We start from the raw sequence: 17,500 nt of genomic DNA on the forward strand, positions 1-17,500 counted from the left end.
ATGTCCAGGTTTTCTGGTCAACATTCTACATAGATTTTTGGATGATTGCAAATCTTTGATCTCTAAGTACCGTTTAACAGCAATCAAAATGAGATTAAACAACATACTGAAAGGCTGCCTTACTCTCTGTATGATACAAAGGCAAAACTTTAAAAACTTTTCAATAAATGTTACCTTGGGCAACATCCATGGTAAAGAAAGGTCATGTTCATATATAGAATGTTTATTTTGGTTGTCCACCTACTTTTCTGGTGGAATCCAGCATTATTTACATATATAATTGTGTAGCTTTGAGCATGCTCTGGAAACTCTTATATGCCAAAACTGAATGTATCCCTAAATGCAAACAAGATAATATATTCAAATACAAGTACAGAGTTGCTCCATTTACAACATACTTATTTTGGCCGGTAAGATGTACTTTAAAACCACATAACAATTTCTACGCTTACACTTTAGATATAGATTTCAACAATTCAACACAATCTTCATACACAGTATGAATAAAATCATATACTTTTTTAATTAAGGTTAAATATACTCAAGGCATTTTCACTGTATATACTAACTCATATTTAAGACTGATGGAGCGTTCCTGCACTATATGAATGGTTGACAAAAAGCTAACATGGATTTCTTCCTCAGATTAACATCTCCTAGACAAATTTTTCTCTTAAGAAAACGGATAAGAGAGTCCCCAAAACACTGACTAATTAGATGACAACAGGTTTGCTCAAATTTCTAACACCTCTAAAGATACCATTCAGAATGAAGTGCTAATCACAGCTATCATTTACCTTACTGAATGGTATTTAGTTATGTAAGCTCTCTATATGATATCCTTCTCCATGCTATCATCATCTAACCAAGGAACAGAACATATGACCATTAAAATGAAAGACTAACATATATATACCTGTGTTTTCAAAGTTATAGTAACAAGTTGCTTGTGCTCATCTGTTTTACAAAAGTGAAATCACTAATTTCAATTAGAATCAAGATCTGTTGTTTTGTTTTGGCCGCACACCAATTTCTTCCACAGATAGTCCTGTTTTAAAACTTGGTAAATGTCAATACTTTATATAACTCCAGAAACACTGTGTTTGCAAATTCCAACATAAAATTGGCATCATACACACAAACATACATATGCTAGAACCACATACATTCAAAATCATAAATGGTTACAAAAATTAGGTGCTATGACTTTATCTTGGGTGACTAAAAGAAGTACGGTTTCATCAAATAGAAGTACATTAAAAAAACCAGCAAAATTCCAAGTTAACTGATAAGTGAACAATTTTGCAAATCATATGCTCCTGATTATGTTCTTGATATTCAAAAGGGTAATACATGATATTCAGAGCATTCCAATTTGAAAAAATACCTGAGGTGCAATAAAAAATACAAAAAAACAGACAGTTGACACAAATCAACATTTTGCATTCTGTTAAATACTGTCAAAGGACAGTACCTGTTCCAGCAACCTATTTTCTTTTATCTACACAATACCCACATTTTCTAAATAAGATGCCTATCATTCTTATGAAGTGTGAGTAACTATGACATTATGTGTCATCTGGTTACATCTTTTCACTCCTGAACTAAAAACTTCATTTTGCATTATTGGCTGCACATACAGGTAGTACTTTATGCAGGGTACATCCATCCTTCTACAACATATATCACTATTACGTCTGATTCTTCACGTGAGAATAATTAACACTTATCAACACCAATTGATCATTGTTAATTTCTTTAATAAATATTAAGGCTTCAATTGGAACTAAATCTAAAAATAAACAAAATAACAGTATGGATAAAAAGGTCATAACCTATTTCCTAGAAGTATCACAGACACTGCATGACACTTTCATACCCATCTCAATGGAATTTTACAAGATTTTATTGCCATTTTGTGTAGCCAGCAAAGTGCTACTGAATCATCATTTCTAGTAATGAATAGGAATTCGTGCAATTACGCTAATAGTAATTCATTTTAATAATACACATAGGGGACTGTTAGTACTCAGGATGAGCACATTGGGGAAAAAAATAAAATAATAATAAATAAATAAAATAAAAAACATGAATAAATGCTGCAAAAGATGAAAGTCATGAAAAAAAAATTGGTTACATCCAATACTAAATACAGTTCTAGCAAGACTCAAGAGACAAATGTTAGGTATCACTGGCAGAAACCCTCTGGCAACTTAGTTTTAAACGTGACTTTCTCATTTCTCTCGTCCCACTGAAGAAGCTCTTTCCTGGCAGCAAATTCCCTTGTTTGGAAATCTTTAGTTCCCAAATAAGGTCTTTTGTGTCTACAATTAGCTTTGCATCCGTAAACTCAAGAATAAAGTTTACCGTTACAACTAGAAATGATAAAGAAGTTACACATAAATAGATACAATCATTGTTCCACTGCAACACCTGACTATGCCATCAGATCTAAAACATATAGAATATAATTGCAGACTAGCCTTTATGCATTATTCATATCCAACACATATGATACACTTGAAAACAACTATTTGCAGTTTTTGTATACAATATAACTGCTTTTGGAAAAATAAAGAGGAAAATCACATCAGAGCAATGAAAATTATTATAGTAAAAGAATTATCACACGCGCACATATCGATGATAATGCTGATGCATATGCCCACGAACACTCATGCAAACACACATACGCACACACACATATATAATATATATATAATATATATATACAATATATATATACAATATATATATATACATATATATATATACACACACACACATATACAAACACACAAACACATATAAGTGTATATATAAATTTGTCTGCATGTGTAAAAATGCATATTTGTATATTCATTTAGTATATGTGTATGTATGTATGTATGTATGTATGTATGTATGTATGTATGTATATGTGTATGTATATATGTGTATGTATATATGTGTATATATATATGTGTATATATATGTGTATATATATATGTGTGTATATATATATATATATATATATATATATATATATATATATATATATATATATATATATATATATATGCATGCATGTATCATGCAATATGAATTTCTACACTGGATATGCCGTTAGTTTAACATGAATGAAAGAGAACTTAAGTCAAAATAAAAAAGAAAGATTGATAAAGCCTATTTCTTCAAATCACTTGGATCTCTGTGCTACATCTGAATTATCTGGGATAGTATCCCCTCATTCCATTGACAACATACACATACCATCTTTTTTCTCTCCTTTTTCACCTAGTAATTCACTCAAAATGGACTCCACTAACTTCCAAAGAACTTACATATTTGTGCAGCACATTATGATATCATATTACTTGTTGGAATGAAATAAATAACCTTTCCACAACCACAAGTGCATACACATTGGTCCACATTCACATTTTAAAAAATAAAACTGATGCATTCATTAAAATAAAAGACAGGAAATACTGAAACCTGAAGCATGTGAATGAATTCCAAGTATATATCAAAAATATAACTAACTTCTGACACCCATTCCATGCTCATTACTACTTTCGTCAATATAATAATGGACAGAAAAAGAGAAAAAAGGAAAGATAAACTGATGTTTTGCATACTAAAGAGACATATTTGTAATCCTTTCATGGCTTGACCTCCTAAAGAGGTAAATCACGACCTTTGGTACATGTATATGACAGTGATAGCAACTTCATTGCAACATTTGCTTCAGGAATTACTTTTCCCTTACAGGCAATGAGCTCCACCAACAATGTTGTTCAATTCTTTCTATTTTTTCTTTTCCATTGCCTTTTCAGGTCCTCAAGAGATCTCTTTCTCTGGCTAGTGCAACCTCACAGATCCTGATGGTTCTCACTCATATGCACAGTTCTTTCTTCCCCACTGTTCTTCTGGTCTCCAACATCTGGCCCCTTGGATGGGTCTCCTGGGCTTCCCTCTTGGCCCCATTGAACGGATTCTGCCGACGATCTCCGCTGGCTCTCGGAGTTATGGAGGTTTTGTAGCTGTCTCAGGAGGAGCTGAATTTTGCTTGCGTGGTGCGGAGGTATGGAGGTGTGGAGGGTACGGAGAGACTCCTCAGCCTGGGGTGGGGGTGAATGGACTTCATTAAGTACTGAAACACCATGGTATGTCAATCTATATCTTGACAGCTTGACAGCTGTTAATTAGCATGTTGGTTGAAATTTTCTCTTGATCAATGAAAAAATAAAAAATGATGTATGGCTAAACATTCTCACTGATCATTAAAATAAACTGATTTTTGTCATGACTGGGATAGCCTTAACAGTAAGTAGTCTTATGACTGGAATAGCCTTGAATAGAATTTCCTAATATAATTAAGAGGATAAGGAGAGAATGTTAATATGGAGAAAATTATAAAGAGGAATCAAAAAAGGTATCTCACCTTTCTGAGGAATCCAGCAGCTTCCTCTATAGACTTCCTCCATCGTTCCACCTCTGCTGCATGAAGGGCTTCTTGCTGTTGCAATATTCGAACCCATTCCTCCAAGGCTCCGCTTCCTGTCCCCGGTCTGTATTGGTGATGATATAAAATACCTTGAAATTTGCAAGAAATGGCTGCAAAATGCATAATCATAACTACAGCTATATACAAGAAGGCATGTATTGATGCATTATCCACTGTGTTTTCTTTGTCATTTTTTCTCTACACAAGGATGGCTCAAATACTGCTTGTTATTAACCCTTTGATGACGGTGCATCACACCCGTGTGACACGGCTAAATGCCCAATGACGGGGCGATGCACCAGTGTGATGTTCCCGATGCAATATTGCATAGGCCCGGCGTAGGGGGTTTCCACTTATCGCTGGGCCCGTCGGGATAGAGTTAAGCAGATACCTGACCTCACCTGTATAACTCTTTCCACAGAATTTTATGAAATGAAGTTCTTATTCTTATTACTATCATTAAGATGATGATAATAATGTCATAAGTAACAATAATAATAATAATAGAAATAAAAAGTTCCCCCCCCCAAAAAAACAAAAAAAACAAGAAAGGAATGGGGTAAATAGCTGAGGCTTGGTAGGCATACTAACTGACTTCTTAGTAACTAAGCACTTGTATAACAAACCCTTAAGGGATAGTGTATATCTCCGGTATCAATAGGTTAAAAAAAAAAATCCTTTATCCAAATACATGAATATACACAAAAGATATGTGTGTGTGTGTGTGTGTGTGTGTGTGTGTGTGTGTGTGTGTGTGTGTGTGTGTGTGTGTGTGTGTGTGTGTGTGTGTGTGTGTGTGTGTGTGTGTGTGTCTGTGTGTAGGAGCATATATATATGTCTGCATTTGTATCTGAATGTACATATATATAGATGCATACATGTATCTCTACATCTATGTCAATCCTCAAAACGCACCTAAACATGCTTGGATCAAGAGCTGGGAAAGGTGTGGTATGGACGAACACCTTTTCTTCCAGTGCCCACAGTTTGTAGTAGAGCAGGGCATTCAGGGTCAAGAGAATGACCAAAGTTGCTACAACAAGTCTTACAGGACCTTCATTGGAGGATATGTTGTTCTCAGTTGTAACAGTTGGCAAAGCTGGAGGATAGAAAAAGTAGTTAGAAAAATTGCCACTCCTCTCACAACAATTAACAACAAAATTTGTCAGTATATATAAACATACACCACTGTTTGCAGTGTTTCATAAAACAAAATTAAAAATAAATAAACAAACCACCCCATGAACTTACTAAGCTTTCTTGCTGGGATCTGTGTAGATTTATGAATGTCTTTGACCTTATCAGCTGTTGATGGAATAAGGACATCTGGTGGTTCTCCCTTGCTTCCTACTCGTCGTCTTCTTCGTCGAGTCCTCTTCAGATTAGCACTATCAACCTCAGCAAGAAGTGCAGCGTTTATATCATTTAGTAATGATTCAACACCACAAAATGAGTTCTTGTCAATAACACCTGTTAATAAACAAACACTTATCATAATCTTAATTTTTTTTATTATACATAACTGTATATCATCTTCATATATTCCATTGGAGTAAAGGGACTGTTATCAATCATACAAAAAATGAGAGGAGCATCAAAACACACAAGGTGCCCTACAAACCTTTCATGAAACCCCAAACATTCTTCTTGTATTTAACTTGAGACCAAACGCTTAGTCTCGTTTCAGTGGCAGATTCACGAGTTAGACACCAGTGATTTGACACAAAGAAGGAGTCAGCATACGGGATGCCTGCATTACAGGCTTCTGCGTCAACTGTATATATTTCTCCTGGTTTACTGAAAGGTGACAAAACCTGGAAAACAAAAATTAAATTATTCAGCAAAATTACAACAAATTTTCTGATTAAATGTGTTTATGTTGTGAATGAGAAACACAAAAAAGTGCATTGGTGAGAGTGAGAACAAAATCAACACAATAAGAAGGAATTTGCATCAATTTGATGCACTACAGAACTGCTTTAAATATCTTCAAGTGATAGTTTTTATAATCAACAACACAATACAATGATACAGCTCTTCCTAAAAGATACATTTTTGTTACTTTTATTATAATTCCCTCATTATCAATCTCAAAAATCATGAAGGATATGATAGAGAAAGATAGAAAAGAAAAACCAGGCTTAACTCTCCTCACCTGTGTTTCTGTTACATGCGAAACCTTTGGCCCAAAGCTGTTTGGAGGGAGGGTCAACGTATAGGTCACCTGCCGGAGTTTCTGATTAGTCTCATGGTTGCTTTGCCATGGACTGGCAACTACATCTGTAATGAGGAGTCTTTTGTAAGCACGGATTGAGCCTATCATTGATATCTAAATGTATAGTGATATGACATAGAAATAACAGCCAAAATGGTTAGAAATGAAAAGGCATAAACTCACCAGTTGTTTTTCGAGCAGTATAAAGATCTAGCATAAACTTGGAATTGGTAAAGAGTAATGTAAACACTGTATCCACAGGCAGTGCAAAAACAGTGTTGATGATTTCACGACCCTGGTGGTGTGTGGTTAGGTTGGGGCAAACCACACACTCAGAAGATAAACCTAGAGAAATAAAATGCTCAGTTTATATCTCGGTGTTGAAAGACCTTATTATGCAAGTTTAGTTGAGCAAGAAATATTTTATTTCAGTTAGTGAGTCCAAGGTATTAATTAGGAACATTACTTACATTTAACTAAAATTCTAAAAAAGTCTTGATCTATATTTAATTGACTCTTTCATAAGTTTAAAATCTCTTTGTTACAATGACTATGAAATTAAGAACAAAAAATGAATCCAACTGTAAGACTTGGCTAAGTATAGCTATTAAACTATCTTTCAAAGAAAAACTAACAAAATAAAATCGCGTTACTGCGTGAGCAGGTGCAGCACATGATATGCATGAAGAAAACCAGGAAAAACTTACAAGTAACCTTGCTGTCGGGCTCCGTTTCCGTGGTGTCCGACATGTCTGTAGGGATGCCATCATTAGGCTGCGGGGACGAGTTCCGCGTTGAGTGATGCTGCGGAGACTTGGTTGGAGAAGAACTTTTGGGCGGGTGAGGCTTGTGCGAGGAGACCTGCTCCGACGTCTCGGATTCACCTCCGCCACCTTTCGGCACAGGAGGCACTTGGCTTTCCTCCAGACTGTGATCTGCAGGGCAAGCATCCTGCGAAGAAAAAGAAAAAAATCATATACATTAATGAACAGCTTGTATAAGTATAAATGATTGTCAATCTTAGACAATATAAACTTGCAGATGGCAACATCCTTGGTTACCGATTAATAAAAAAATGGATCAATTTTCAACAGACGACCAATGACGAGCACAAGTCATGTTGCTGATTTTCATATTAAACACTACAATAAACACAAAGTATTGAAAAAAAACTAAAATGAAATCTTGATATATAAACTTATGCATATATCACAAAACAATCTATAAAATCTTCATTTTCAAATGTCAGTAAACTCCTGCACTTGCGGCTGTAAAAGGGTTGACGAAAAACGGACAGTACACAAAATACATATACATATGACACGAGTTTGCTATGTAGTGTCTTCATTTCTTCGTGTATGTAAGGGCGTTTAAAGTTTCGAAGGCTGGTGTCTATAATATAGCAAAATATCCCTTCTACTTCGCATATAAGCCACTCATTCTTAACAATGAATCCGGCATACAAGAGCTAACTCCTTCGCCGTCTTTATCCCCCTTCCCAATAGGAGTCGGCGGCGGTGGGTCTCCCCGCAACGTGGTGGAGTAGACTACTTAATGTAATTATCTTGAAGTCAGACCCGCTGCCACTCCAGTTCCAAGTGAAGCCTCCGTAAAACTCCGTAGCCTTATCGGGATCCCAACTAACAAGTTACCCGTAGAAGCATGTGTGTGTAAGAATAATGTGCAAGAGTTAAACGTTCAGGAAGAGGGAAAAAGAAAACAAGATAGCGTGAGATGAAAAGAAAGAGCGCGGGAACCACCCAGTACGTGTGTACTGGCGGGAGCAAGCAGCTGGTACGGAATGGCAGGGCAATGGGGAGGGGGGGAGGGGAGGGGAATAAAGGGGGTACAATATGGTGGCTGCTGCGGCCTTGACAACCCCTCAATACACACACTTGGCCACTTCCATCCCCTGAACCCTCTTCTCAGCTTCTCCCAAGGCTTTGTACCGCACATGTTACACATACTTTGGCACGCCGCAACGCTCTTTCATTGCTGACACAGGATCGCCTACGCTTTCATAAAGCACTTCCACATACGTCAAGCGTAAGTATATTTGTGTGTATATAAGCAAGTGGGATATGTGCGTATGTGTGTAAATAAATAAATAAATAAATAAATAAATAAATAAATAATATATATATATAAATATAAATATATATATATATATATATATATATATATATATATATATATATATATATTTGTATGTGTGTATGTATGTGTGGGGATATGTGTGCGTGCATCAATTATCTGTATAACATCTGTAATCTCAAACCAAGATTAAACCACAAGAAAGGGCCTTATAAAAAACTACTTGGAGAGAAAAGGGTACGCAAGGATACCATACATCTAAAAGAGATCTTCTGCTCCCTAATGTATCGTAAACAACCTCACAAGTTCTGCCAATTACTTCTACCAACGGGCTCTTAGACAGCGACCACCTAAAGTCTACGTAAAAAAAGACCCTTTCAAGTCTGACAAATAACGACAAAATAATCACGACCTCTTTCCAAAAAGGAACGACTCGATAAGTTACAACCAACAACGAAAGACCTACTTTTCCGAAGCTAAAACGACTTTCCTAAGACAAAACGACAAACACCAGGCTCTAACCAGATACAAACAAAACTACGACAAACCAATAAGACTGGGCGAGGATCGACGGTCTCATTAACAAGCATAAAGAGGGAGCCAGGGATGTGTGCGTGGCGGAGGGAAGGGGGGCTGAGGGGTCGGGATGGGGAGAAGGGGATTAGTAGATAGGAGGATCAAGCACAAGACGAAAAGATCCAAAGTACTGCGGAGTAACGAAAGAGAAGGCGAGATGGATCACTCTCATTAAGAGGAGAGTGGGGGGGGGGTCACTGGAATTAATAGCCATCAGATAGGGGACACACTTCCGGGGGAATCTGTGTGAGGAGATGGAAAGACAGGAAAAAGAGGGGGAGGAGAAGTGAAAATGGTCTGACAGAGATTATGGAACGAATTAGGAAGGACGTGAAAGGAATTGGAAAGCGAGTCAGAGAGGGAAAGGGGAGCTGGGGGTCGTGAAGGGCGAGGGGAGATGATCAAGAACATCTACGAGTCTACCCCATCTCCCCTCCACAGTTACCTCTCATCGGTTGCCCAGCCGTGCAGGAGACTCGAGGCGCCCAGCCAAGGCTATGCTGGAGACACCAACCAGCCGCTTTCCCACCATCGCAAAGAAGGCAAGACCTGACATGAATAGGGCTTTTAAAGAACTCAAAGTTGAGATGAAGTACATGTCACTGAAGACGGCACAGGAAATGGGGAGTCCCAGTAGAGCTAAACACAAACAGCGGGGAGAAAAGGTAGTGAGAAAGGCGACTTAAAGTTTGTAGGAGTAAAAGCGTTGTGTCTGTGGAGGCGAGTCAGTTGTGTTGAGTGTTAGACAGAAGGAGACTATTAGTTACTGAGGGTGACATTCGTGAAGGCACAGTGCCTCCGAATCGAGGGAGGTCAAGTACAGTACCTCGCTGATTTCTATGGTGGGTACTCCTGCTCCGCCCTCGCTGCCACACTGCGGCTCCCCGCTCACGGGCGGCGGGGGCGTGGGCGTGCCACGTGTGGACGGAGGAGTGTTGTCTTCGCTGGCAGTGGCGGGGGCGGAGTTGCTGAGGTGGTCTGGCTGAAGCAGGGCGGTCGGGGGCGGCGTATGGCCGCGCCCGAGCTGAAGGCTTCCGCGACGAAAAGTCGGGATAGGGATAGGCGGGGACAGCGGCATGGCGACGCCGTCGATGCTGTCCGGAGAGTCCTCGATCCCAGACTCTGAGTCCGGTGAAGGAGGCGCAATACCGGCCTGAGGTGAGGTCCGCCAGGAGGTCACCTCGCCACTGGTGTCCGCAGTGCCGAGAGAGGACGGCATCGCGGCGTCGGCGGGGGTGCTGGTGCCCGTGGGCGGAGAGCACACCACGCCTGGCATCACGCCCGGCACTTAACTTCGAGGACAACCGAGGGAAGAAAGGGGGGGGCGGCCTCCTGGCCCCTCGCCGGTCTACCACTGTCTGTCTGTCAACTGCGATCACTTTTCACTCTCCACTTGTTGACGCACATTGACAGTATATCGCTAAGGATTTTCGAGCGTTCACATACAGTTAATTAAAAGGCTATATTCACTTTTTAAAAACTGGGAAAAGAAAAAAAATCCCTATAAGTTCACCAAACATATCTTATGCAAAAATCAAGTTTTAATTCCGAGGAGCGTAATGTTACCAGACCGAGAATATAATGCTTTATCGAAGTGCAAGAGCAACCAGCCAGTATTCACGGCACAACATTAAAGTGCACTCGCATAAAACCTGAGTAATTGACACTTTGCACGTAGCCTTCCTTTAAATAATGCGTATACCATAAAGGACATCGATGATATTTTTACTTGATCGGTGAGAGAATAAAAGGCACCGCGTGAGCCCGATAATACGAACAACAGTAACTTGAGCGTTGAAGGCTCAGCTTGTATGGTTGCGCCCCGTCATGCTGTCAAGCCAAGGTCATGGCCAGGGCCGAGTGTCTAGGCTACCATCATTTTCTCGTCTTTGTAACAAGTAACGGAGACACTAAAATAATGACAGCCGTCTTAAAATAACCACGAGTACCTCCATACCCACCACCCACGCCCTCCCCTCCTCATGCTCGCACCGCCTTAACAAATCCGCTGATCGCCCTCCCACCCTTCCCAAATTACCACGCCCCTTTCTTACCACTGACCGATACTACCCACGTTTACAAGATATCCGATGAAAGAGAAGAAGAGTTCGAATACGCAGCATCTAACCCGTAGGCCATCAAAGAAAATAATGAATGGACAAAGCCAAGCGCCGGCCGAACAAAGGCGGCAGCTCCCCCGGCTCATCTGGCACAAGTAATAGTCACGACTGAAAAACTAAAAATAACCCGATACGAGAGTGAAGCCCCTTAAGCGCGACGCAATATATGGGCGCGTGTAGCCTGGGTCCGACAGCCCGTGCTGACAGGACAGAACAGTCAAAGGCCGAAGCCCCCTTGCCGCCCATGAGAGCGACAGTGCCCTCCCCCTTCTTCACTTGCGCAGGGGCAGCGATCGCGGGGTGGCAAGGTCAAATGACGGGCCCTGATCGCAGTCTCCGGCCTCGGGAAGCCAGTCGTAAAATGCACCAACCTTGTATAACATGTCCTGGAATACTTTGGCGTTGTCCAATTTTGCGACCGAGGGAGATCCTCTTTCGCAGTTTATACAAACAAAAGTGACGTGCCATTATATCGTAGATCATACAATAAACCCAGAAAAACACCAAAGTAGCAGTGCAAGCACATCCCCACATCGCGCCAAGACCACAAGGCGTCTCGTCTACGTACCTTAACCCGGCAACAGACATAAAAGGCAAAGTCTGTGAGCCAATTGACATTTACGGCGCGGGTCACTGAACTGCCCGACAACAAGACCTGGGTTGGAAAGTTGGTCACAGAAACATTTCCCTGTTCCTTACCAAGTTGACAATTAAATTACTTTTAACTTCTGAATTATTAGTAGGAAAAATGAGACGACAGACAACACCTAAATCATGGGTCAGAGAAAAAAAACGAATGTTCCACAGCACGCATCCCGACGAGTACAGAGTTGAAAATGACTGAGAGAAAGCGTACGGGTTACAAGAGGCGGGAGGGAGGGGGAGAAGAAGGGGGGGGCGGTGACCAGGGAAAGTCGGGTGTGTAAATATTGTGACACTTAAGTGTTTTAGCCTTGCCAAGTATTTGATTTTCATTTTTAGATAGGAGTGTTGGTGCCATACGATTAGCATGTAATCTGACTCCAATATTTGTAGAGCTTGTACTAAAATGGCTTACAAACAAACTTCCCGTATGCTTGGCTACTCTTCGCGCCTCCGGCTAAAGCAGTATCATTACATTCTCAACTTTCTATTCGCGGAGGTAGAAGGCTACAATGATCGTCGAGCTCACAGCAGACGCACATACTATGAGCGCGAGCACATCAGAACCTCGCCAGCTAGGAATATTACCCTTAAATATCCACATAACCATTAACTTATGTGATTTGAAGGTCACAACATGAGCTGCACTGACGGCAAGACAATAGCATTAGCGCCAGATGCCTGACAACTGTTGCGGCGCCGCATGGCTTGCACACGCACGCTTGAGCTAACTGCTTGAGGCTTTCTTGCGGCATTCGTTCTGGATTGGAGCGCTTTCTCTGTCTCGAATTACACGCGGCGGGGTTACGTGTACGATGAGGAGGGGCGCTCTTAAATCCGCCGTTTCTTCGTTTCAAGGAAACGAATGTGGGAAACGAGGTTATCAAGGCAGCTGTTCAACAAAACGCATTCTTCCCACCATTATTATCTAGGTTGTCTACATTGCCGAAACACTGAATTCACTTAAGGTGGCATACTTGTGTCTGCGAATTGAAGATTTTTTTGTGATATGTGCTACTGACACGATCCTTTTTCTGTAACTTGCGTCATGTCATCCAGATGAGGAAATTTGGTGAAAAATACGTGCGACCACCTGTGAAACTTGCCCTCTGCACGTCAGCTGGCCGTGATGCAACAGTCATCTGCATCACGTTAAAATGACGATTTCCGTGGGAAGGGGGGGGGCGATGCTACAGAGGAGGGGGTGGCAAGGGGACGGAGGGGGATAATGGGGGTCATAAAAGGGAATGTGGTGGTAGGGGATGGTTGGAGAAAGTATGAATTGGGGGGGAGGGGTGTCGCGCAGTAGGAAAAGTCCACGGGCGGAGGCAGGAGTTTGGGGAGGCATGAGGCAGAGGGGGTAGGGCGCGAGGCGGGTGGCAAGAAACACGAGTAAACACCCTGACGTATGAGAGGTCACGCTTGACCTTGGAGGAGTTGTTACCTGATCTCCCTGACGGTGCATCATCAGCCCTCCCCGCTTTCCAACGTCACGAGCGCCCCTCCCTCAGAGCTGCAGCAGCACTGTTCAACTAACGGCCATCGAACAAGGTGTCAGTGTGATAATACAGTAACAGGTAAGGCACTCTTACAGGTGGAAAAAATGACATCGCTACACGCTACGATTTCACAAAGCCTAAGAAGGAAGATGATATCAAGAGTTACTGGATGGAAAGCAATGCCATCCCGAGTTAAATGGGGAGTGGGGGTGACTATGATAACCATGGGAAACGGAGATAGATGGAGGACCACGACGACTAAGCTTTGCACTCAAGGACTAATGGTAGAAAAGTAGATGCCACGACGAGAATGGTAAATGATGGACCTACGACGACAAAAAAGTTGAAGACCGAACGATCAATTCTGGTCAACAAAGGTAAATGGTAACGCTTTGGTGCAGTATTCGGGGGAGCGAATCTAATATATTCGTGATTAAAATTGTACATGAAAAACTTTTACAGATAATTATATATAATCGCGTCTTCAGAAAAAAACAAAGCGTCCCTCACCCACCGAAAAAAAGAGATTCGCAGGATCGCGCAGCAACCGAGCCCCCAAATAGGATAACAAAGGCGGTAGGTCAAGACATCGGCAATAACACAGACAAACGATGGCTATGTGACAAGCCGCGATTCGTGGAAATGCCCCCCAGGGGAATGGCCATGCCAGATCGCCGTCGTTAGAACACCAGTGGGAGGGAACGAGGATTATCCCCCTCTGCCCACACATCTGATGGAGGAGATTTAAGGGCATCTAATCCAGGGGTCATATGCAGGGTTCCATCAGGGGGAACGATCCGTGTTCGAGAGACAGAGACAGACAGGGGCAGGGGAAGGGGTGGGGGTAGAAGAAGAGAGAGGCGAGAGACAGCGCGGGACTACAGGAGGTAGAAACAGACAGAGAGGAAAGAAGAGAGAAATCTAAAGGGGAGATGGAGAAGAAGAGGGGGAGTGAGGGAGGGAAAGAAGATGCCTCACCCTACTAAATATTTTTTTCGAAATTTTGTTTGGTTAACAAGTTTTTTTTTACATACAACAGCCACCTTGGGACAGAGTTCTTGTAAACAGGACAATGATAATAAGCACGCAGATGAGCTGCAGCCCGAACATTTGTCTTTCCCAAATGCCTCAGGTGCTGATGCATCCACTTTTTATATCAAGGATCCGGTTCCATAAATAAGCCTCAAAATTTCCCATTCCATAGTTCGCCATTTTCTTTATTTTATCTACCCGCTGACCCTGACCTATCATTTCTTTTCCTACTTTAGGCCGCCTCTTAAGTTTGTCACGGCACTCAATGCCACGGACATCCTGGCTGAAATCTAATTTTAAGCTATGTGCTCTTTTCAGAAAAAAGAGCACAACAAAAAAAACTGTAGACACATACACATGTGCATATTTACAAATATTAAAACACTTTTTAGTCCCGAAGTGTAACGTAAAAGAAAAATGTTTTTTTGTTTCAGATTATTACATCACTGAAAAAAATATAATACGTCTAAATATATTTAACACGATTTCAAAGCATCACTTTGCATAAATATTTCTTGCTCACACAACACCTTCCGAGTCCCAAACGTTTCTTCGGTTGGAAACGCACGTACACATACATCTCCCAGATGACTTACAAAATAACGCAACACTGTCACTGCACGAATGTTCGAAAATACACATACACACACACCCTTGCCTGTCCGTGCAAGAGCAACACACTTCAACACTGGACGAGCCGAAGGGGACTCGTGCGCTGAGTAAGACGCACGGGGCAGTACTACAAGGGCACGTCGCAACAGCCATTTACAGTTCCACACGAATACTGAACACGCATCCGTACTTTCTGAGTCACTCCCTCCCCCAGTTCAACAGTCCAACTTTCACACCGTCCTAAACGCCAACACAACCCGAGACGCATTTATCTTCGCGCAGACATTAAAGCTTGCAATATGAATGCAACCCATACAAGCGCGTCCCAGCAATGAAAGTTTTTTTTTGTCGGTGTAAGCGTCCCTAACGACCTTGCCGCGCTGGCTCTCCGGGGTGTGACGCACCCGGCCGGGCTGACTGGCTGGCTGCATCAGGATACCACGAATCCTCTCCTTCCTGACTGGGACCCCGCCACACGCCCACGCCCATGCCCGGCCTACCGCGCGCACAGGCAGGCAGGCAACGGATGGATGGATGGATGACTAATTTCCAGCTAAACGTGTGTCACCCGCTCCCACTCACTCCAGAAATGTCAGACAAGTGTCAGCCTATCCTCTTCCTACTTCAGCCGCCCTCTCATCTGAATCGGATGCTTATGCACCTATTGCCCCGTGCCCGCGTGCCCTCAGAACCTGATTTAGAAGGTACTTGGAGAGGGGGTAACGAGGGGAAGAAGGGGAGGGGGAGGGGTGTAATAAGGCAAAGGAGGGAACGGGGAGGGTAGGGAAGGAAGGAGGGAGGGGGGGGAGCTACCACGCACCTCACAGCATGAAATTAATGATGAGCTTCATGATGTAGATCAGAACTCTCTACTGATTGCGCTGATTGTATTATCGCCACTTACATAATACTGATACTAATGTCACCACCAGTGCGGAAGTAATACAACGATAACAACTAAACAAATCAAAGAACTACACCAGTGACAACGATGATAATTGTACTGCGTAGTAGTAGTAGTAATAATCACAGTGACAGAAATATTGGTAATAACATTATCAATAACAATAAAAATAATAGAAAAAACAATGACAAAATAAATGAGTATTAACAATGCTAATAATGACAATAATAATAATAACAATCACCATATTAATAATGTTAATAGCGAAAATGTTAATAATAATAATAACAATGATGTTAATAATAACGATAGCAATAATAATAATATTGATAAAACCAAGAGTAATTATAAAAAAAAATAATAAAAGTAATATTGATAAAACCAAGAGTAATTATAATAACAAAAAAATAATAATCAAATAATAATAATAATCAAATAATATTATTAATAATAATTATAATATTAATAATGATAATAATAATAATAATTATAATAACAACAATAATAATAATGACAACAGTAATAGTAATAATAATAATACCAATGACAACAAACAATAATAGCAAAATAACAAAAGAATAATAACAAAACAATAGTAGTGTTAGCAGAGGCAACAAAAGAAAAAATCCAAAATGCACAACGGGGAAAAAACACTACCAGTATCAAAAAACGACAAGAAAAGACTGACGTCGAATGCCACCATGAAAAGGTCAGTCCACAAATATCAAGCAAGAGGAGAGACGACTTCCCCGGATATCCGGTCCCAACTGATCCCATTCCAGACATGTGTCACTCACTCACCCCCCCCCCTCCGCCGTCGGTCTCTTATCAAAACCCTACCTACGCGGCTTGAGGTAAACCTCTGCCCGGTTCGACGCTTGTCAATCTTGGGTCTCGTCCTCGCGTCACTCGTCCCTTGCAAGCCATTTCATCGGCTTCCTTAAAGGGATCGATTTAACCCATTGGCGAGGACGGGGGCACGTGTTTTGGATTGTTGCTTTTTTTTTAAGCAGAGGTGGCTCCACAAGGGATTATTATCGTTAAGGAGTTTCTTAGCTGATCTTATCTGTTTACCCCATTCCCTCTTGCGAATGTTTTTTTTTCCTTTTCATTACTATAATTGTTGTTATTGCCATTAAGAATAACAATAATACAAACAATAACAATGATATTAACTATGATGACAATAATAACTATAATAATAATAACAATGGCAATGGTCATAGTAATAGTAATAACAATAACAACAATAATAATAACGTCAGTAATGATATTACAATAGGAATCGGAACCTATCCCATGTAATTCCAAGGAAAT

At 41.0% G+C, this 17,500-nt stretch overlaps 1 protein-coding gene across 5 annotated transcripts in view; it reads right to left on the minus strand.

The window, feature by feature from the left end:
- Window positions 1-207: 207 nt before the first annotated feature.
- Window positions 208-17,500, minus strand: part of LOC122250734 (protein Aster-B) — a 92,163-nt gene continuing 74,870 nt past the window's right edge. For all 5 annotated transcript variants that reach the window (XM_043012310.2, XM_086550364.1, XM_086550363.1 and 2 more), the window contains exons 8-15: window positions 7,412-7,655; window positions 6,888-7,049; window positions 6,645-6,769; window positions 6,111-6,303; window positions 5,741-5,959; window positions 5,405-5,588; window positions 4,427-4,553; window positions 208-4,103 (exon numbers count right to left, since the gene is read on the minus strand). In XM_043012310.2, coding sequence (XP_042868244.1) covers window positions 3,855-4,103; window positions 4,427-4,553; window positions 5,405-5,588; window positions 5,741-5,959; window positions 6,111-6,303; window positions 6,645-6,769; window positions 6,888-7,049; window positions 7,412-7,655 — 1,503 coding nt within the window. In that variant the 3' untranslated portion in view covers window positions 208-3,854. The remainder of the gene's footprint in view (window positions 4,104-4,426; window positions 4,554-5,404; window positions 5,589-5,740; window positions 5,960-6,110; window positions 6,304-6,644; window positions 6,770-6,887; window positions 7,050-7,411; window positions 7,656-17,500) is intronic.

The sequence above is a fragment of the Penaeus japonicus genome, unplaced genomic scaffold, assembly GCF_977035675.1.
Source record: "Penaeus japonicus unplaced genomic scaffold, GWHDUDI00000001_assembly GWHDUDI00000023, whole genome shotgun sequence".
Lineage (NCBI taxonomy): Eukaryota > Metazoa > Arthropoda > Malacostraca > Decapoda > Penaeidae > Penaeus > Penaeus japonicus.